General features: G+C 31.9%; 1 protein-coding gene across 2 annotated transcripts in view; it reads right to left on the bottom strand.

The window, feature by feature from the left end:
- Nucleotides 1–244: 244 nt before the first annotated feature.
- LOC113236807 (folliculin-interacting protein 1) overlaps nucleotides 245–6,074 on the bottom strand; it is a 42,077-nt gene continuing 36,247 nt past the window's right edge. For both annotated transcript variants that reach the window (XM_026473001.1, XM_026473002.1), the window contains exons 11-13: nucleotides 4,920–5,046; nucleotides 4,176–4,287; nucleotides 245–3,641 (exon numbers count right to left, since the gene is read on the bottom strand). In XM_026473001.1, the coding sequence (XP_026328786.1) occupies nucleotides 3,435–3,641; nucleotides 4,176–4,287; nucleotides 4,920–5,046 (446 nt within the window). In that variant the 3' untranslated portion in view covers nucleotides 245–3,434. The remainder of the gene's footprint in view (nucleotides 3,642–4,175; nucleotides 4,288–4,919; nucleotides 5,047–6,074) is intronic.

The raw sequence follows: 6,074 nt of genomic DNA, 5'->3' as shown, positions 1-6,074 counted from the left end.
ATGACCAAAAAATAAAGTTGCCGTAGCGTAATGAACGCTACGGCAACTTTATTTTTTGGAAAATTTTTAGTTAATTTTAAATAAAGAAACGGAGACCAAAATTCAAAAAAAGGGACAAACAAGAAAATAAAAACAGAACAGGTCAAAAAATTAAGATGGCACAGTGTTCACTGGAGGTATCGAAATGTTGAAGGTATCAATTTGTACCTATAATTCAGAATTCATTTTTTGGTTTACATTGACATTACACATATTACACATTACATTACACATAACATAATTGATGACTTTACCATCTCAGTGAACCGTGACCATGGGCTCCACAAAGAGCTTGAATGGTTGGTTTGTTTGAAAAAACCAAATTCGGTTTTTAGAACCGAAAAAATAGTGACATTTCCAATGTGTTGCAATCGCTAGAGAACTACATCTGTTAATATAATTTAGATTATAATGTAAAAAACTTATAACAATAATTCATACTAGGTATGCATTTATAAATCTGCCATGCTTTATCAGCAAAAAATGTAATACAACTGGCATCTATGAAAAAGTTTGATCGTTACAAATATAAAAGAAAGAGAATAGAAAAAAATAACAATATAATAAGGCCGATTTTGTTGCGTGTTTTACATTATTTAAAATAAATTTCTTTGTTACTTTGTAATGGATGCGATAGTGATAACATTTACCATCATGTTCGAAACGTCAGAAGAAATTAGGACAAGAATATTCAATCCAATAAGCCCAAATCTAACTGGAGAGCCAGGATTACACATACAGGGTATTTGTAAAACATTAACAACCTCGCAGAGTAACATTATTAACATTATAAACAACAACTTTTGTTCAATGACTTAATAAGTCTTCAAATTTTACTTTCGTTCGTTCTTTAATAATATTTAAATAGATCGCTCTAAACCGTGAGGGTTATCACATATAAACATGTGCGGTAACAAAAGAAAGCACCCATAATCAAAATTATTACTCGATCGACTCCCTGAACAACTTACTACCAAATACAGATCTAAAAAGTGACAAACTGCAACAAAAACTTAACAAGTTTATATTTGGTAAATTTATTACGTTTTGTCTTGGTATTTGGTTTGGTCGCGGAACAAAAGTTGTTGTTTAGATATTAGTAATATAGTCCTGCGAGGTAGTTAGTATTTTACAAAAAGCTCGTAAAATATGTGCAAAAGTAGGTATTATTATCTTGTTATATTTTTTTACGCTTTACCTAAATTAAAAAAGACAAAAACATATTTTAACGAGGCTGGCCTCATGTAGCTGAAAGCATTTTGATTTTGAACATGTTACCGCTCCCTACGATGAATGTATGGAAGCTGATGGCGTTGGAGCGTAAACAAATTCTTGCAGTTTGTACGGAATCGTTTAACACGTTCACAATATTATTATCTATGAATGAAGCCCGCATCGCAGCCTTCGTTGTGTCAGGGGCCTAATGCTAGTTAACTACGTACAACACACAACAAAATCAGTAACAATCCGATATCAATATTTTTTGTCGCTTCTTACAACTACATATTACTTAGTAAATATGGACCAAAAAATTTTAAATCGTAATTAAAACGTTTCACGTGTTTGTGTTGGTTCTTGAAATATTTTTACAATGAGCACTTTAAAGACAGTGTACTTTTTGTTGCAACTAAAATTTATTTACAAACAATTGATATGAGGTTGAATTTTAAGAAATAAACACATTTTTAATGCTTAACACTTTAACGCTGATTGGACCACTCAGAAAACTAAACCTAAACCGGTTTAGAAAAAATTACTACATCAATAAGTTAAACTTGGCCTCGGACTTGGTGCCGAGTAAAGGCCGAATTTTTTGGTCGATCTTTACTATATGTTTATTAGTTTGCACCAATCCCTTGACTCGATAAGATACACATCACAAACCAGAATAATCTCAAGCTAAACAACAAAATCACAGAGCAATGTCTCGCCTTAACTCTTTTCCAATTATTTGAATACAGCTTTGGAAAGACAGACTCACTGACTTTTATATAAACTTATTGGTAAAGTACTCAGAATCATTAATACAGTTTTGGAACTAGGTAATCCAATTACAATTCTATTTTTAGAGTGTAAATTATGGGGCATAAATTACAAGCATAAAAATTCACCGCTTAAAAATTCTATTTTAAGAAATCGTCTCATCCGTAGAACAAAGACCTATGTGCAAGACTACTTGTTCTCTCGACATAGTACATTTCGGTCGTTCTTCTTCGCTGTAGTTGTCAGATCGACTTGTATGATTTTATATTTCCGAAACGAAATAAGATATATAAATCCTCAAAACACCTTTACAATAGGCCTTGTCTGAATAACGAAATTATTCTCGTAACGTACTTACTTTCTTTTCGCTATATAATCACATCGGACTATGTTCTTCGGATGTGTCGAAATATTTCTCACGAACATATGAAATAATGAAAACATATAAAAAGTGTCGATATGGTGCATGATGGTACACATTTTGACAATAAACAGCGGTGAACTTGTCTTGTCTTTCTCAAATTCATATCTTATAATGAGTGATTATTCAGGTGAAGGCAAAACTTTATATTGATGCATTACTTTAAGAATAGGTAAAAGCCAGTGAGTGAATATAAAGGAAATGTGATGTGAAATCAGCTCCTTCTGTAACTGTAGAAAAGTTTGTATATACAATCCATTTTTTGCATTTCAGTAACTTGTGCTTTAAGATACGATTTTGAGAAAGTAAGGCGACGTTATGTCGTTTTGTGTAGTATAGCTACCTCCCTATATACATATGTATTATCATAAAGCGTCATATAATTTTCTGAAGTCGAAGTTTCGGAACTCTTCGAGTTCGATGATTGCATTTGCCAACATATTTCAAACACTGCAAACCGAATTGACACCTTATTTATATTACATTACTTCAGACAAGTGGTTAAGTAAATTTTTAATTGTAGTGACAAACTGATTAAGGAGAAAAATGTGAAATAATGATTCACGACAATAACTTTGATAAATATAACTTGATATTTATAAAATTGATTGGAGCAACAAAAATAGTACCGCTAGCAATGTTGTGCTATGTGTTTGTATCCGAGACGTATCCAAACGTGTCAAATGTCAATCTCAAAAATAGTTACAAAACAAATCGTTCTCCCAAAGATTTTTCTTCGTGTTTAATTAGTTTGTCATTTAATGTGACAAAACTAGGAATCACCATGGATTATTATCGGATTATTATTGTCAGATAATTACCTTGAAAATTATCAAAAAATATATATTTATAATTTCTAACCCTGTAAATAATACATTGTAATGAAATAGGTTAGCAATGCAAATCCGCACAACTCGAATGATTACGAAGTTAGGACTCTAGAAAATACTGTACCGTCTTGTAAATAAGCCGAAATTTTTTCCAACAAAATCTATCTATAACTAATGCCGTATCTATGAGCTACTTGCGGTGTATGCGTTGTAGCTACAGCTAGCAACAAGGGCACGTCGTTGACACCAATATTGAGGGATTTTGTCAAAGTCGCGATGTCACATAGGTCGGTGGACATCAACATGTCGGCTAAAGTTTTGGAAAGTACGCAGAATTCACGAAGCTTACTTTCTAAGAATAGTAGACACTGAAAAAAAAGAAAAGCTTTTGTGAGTATTAAGAACTATATAACTGATTCCGTGGCCGAACGGTGACCACACTGGACTGCCACGCAGTGGTCCCGGGTTCGATTCCCGGCATACAATAAAACATAAAAATACATTTATTTCTTTCGTCAGTTTGGGTGTAATTTGTGGTGGTCTACCTATGTGCGTGTCCATGGCACCCGCGATACAGGGTTTCCCTAGTGCGAGGCTATGTGAATGTGCGTTAAAAATATTGTACATATAGTAATGTGCAGAAGCGTAAACAGTTTATGGCAACAAAAGTTTTATAAAATGTATAATAAATACATCCTTATGATGTTCTTATTAAGTTCACTTATATATTTTTTTTCCTTTCAAAAGCACAACTCATAATAACAAATTTTAACAAACGTTAATATTACTGTCGTGATTTAATCATGAACCTTTCGTCCTTCCTTTACAATTATATATTGTTTTGTTTAATTTCGATAATATTATAGTTTAAAATAAATTATGATAAAAATATTTGTCCATACCTGATGCGCGGGAACCTTGGCTTTCCACATGGCCGGCAGTGCATCCAACATGGTTCCAACAAGAGAAGACATCCCGCTCGTGCCGCAATCGCGGCCTACCACACGGACCTCCCTTTAAAAATAAAATATATTCCATTTATATTCCTACAAAATCATTTTTCATTATAATATTATTATAGGATAATATGTTCGCAGCATGATATTTTCATGTAGTATTAAGTGCTTCAAAACAATTTTGTACTTTAGCCTAAGCAAAAATTAATGTTTGTCGTTTTCTTAAATATTTTTTCTTTTATTATAATATTTGTGTAATATAAATGTTGTGTCAAAGTCAAATAATCTTTATTTCATAGGTAAGTAAATTACACTTGAAATCGTTATATTGATTAAACTATACTGCTCATTCGTAAGGCAGATTCCTCTGAGAAGAACGAGCAAGAAACTCTAGCAATCTTGTTCTTTGTAAATAAAAAATTGTACATGCTTATCATTTAGAATATTTATTTCAAACATACATAGATGGAGACACTCTGCAAGACGTAAACGGATCCCTATTATGTATTTTTATCATCCAAGTACGCAGAAGCTGTATAATAACCTTCAGTATAAAGTTTTCGTTTCACTATAGTTTTAAAAATCGTGAATGGCAAATTTGTGACTTTTGAGTTTGTAGTCTCTGTTGTTGTACGATATAAAATAAAATTAAAAAAATAAGCAGTGAGACGATTTTGGCAATGCCCTTACCAAGTGCTAGTATCTCCTATAATGGCGACGGCTTGGACCGGCGATTCTAATGTTTTGTTCAGGTACGACGTTAGATCCAGGTCACGCTTAAGCTCCGTCTCCCATGATTGAGGACTTGCTATTGTTCCTGAAATTCATTTAATCATATAATAACTTTTGGTTATTACCTAACGGGCCCCTGGACGGGCCCCTGGAAGTCTTCAAGTAATGTCCGTGGATGACCACAAACTTACTTACGCACTATAAACAAATTGGACCAGGATATTATTAATTTTACTAGGTTTTTCCGCGACTCTTCGTCTTGTTCATCAAAAAAATAGTGTTGTTGTCCTAAACATTTTAAAAGCGGAAAATTTTATGCCAAACGTCGGTTACGGACATTTTTGAATGATTAGCTTCACGCACTAGCACATTTAATGGAACAGTATCTCCAAGAGAATGCAGTGTTTTTAAAAAAATCTGGCTGGTTATTTACTTTTATATTTTAGTTAAAATTAAGAAGAAAAAAATAGTCGACTGTCAGTTTTTTCATTCATTTCTTTTAATTTCCTACTAACATAGGAGCACGGAGGTTGAGTTTGCGTTCTTTTCTTAAAAAATTACTTGAAAACCTTTTTTTATTCATAGAACTTTGTTTTAATCAAAGTTTCATTGTTACAATTTTTATATTTTCTCAAAATTAACTTTTTTAATTTATTTTTTTTTTTCAATAAAGTTTGAATAAAGCTGTACTAATTCGATATTAAAAGATGTTAATATAATTACTACCTTACGTCTAATTTTTATTTAAATATAAACGTTATTATTTTATTATCTCATTTTTTTCATCTAAATGCATCTAAATGTGACGATGTATTACTGAAAAACAAAAATTACATTTATTAATTTAAATTTGTTAAATTTCAACTGGTATCAAGGTATACCATACCTATAACATTTGATAAAATGACTAATTAGCGATTTAAAGCTCCAAGTGGCACTACAATTATTATAGACAGGCGTGTAGTTTATCCTCAGGCACACGGCTCGTTCGTCTCGTACCTTGATATTATAAAAAAAAAACAATTTACCATGACTACATAACATACAGTGCTGGACAGAACATTTCCAGATATTTTGTAATTATAATAACTTTAGGTGATACAAAATATAATT

Source organism: Hyposmocoma kahamanoa, unplaced genomic scaffold, assembly GCF_003589595.1.
Source record: "Hyposmocoma kahamanoa isolate Upper Pololo Valley unplaced genomic scaffold, ASM358959v1 92, whole genome shotgun sequence".
NCBI lineage: Eukaryota > Metazoa > Arthropoda > Insecta > Lepidoptera > Cosmopterigidae > Hyposmocoma > Hyposmocoma kahamanoa.
This window is presented reverse-complemented; position numbering and strand designations above follow the sequence as displayed.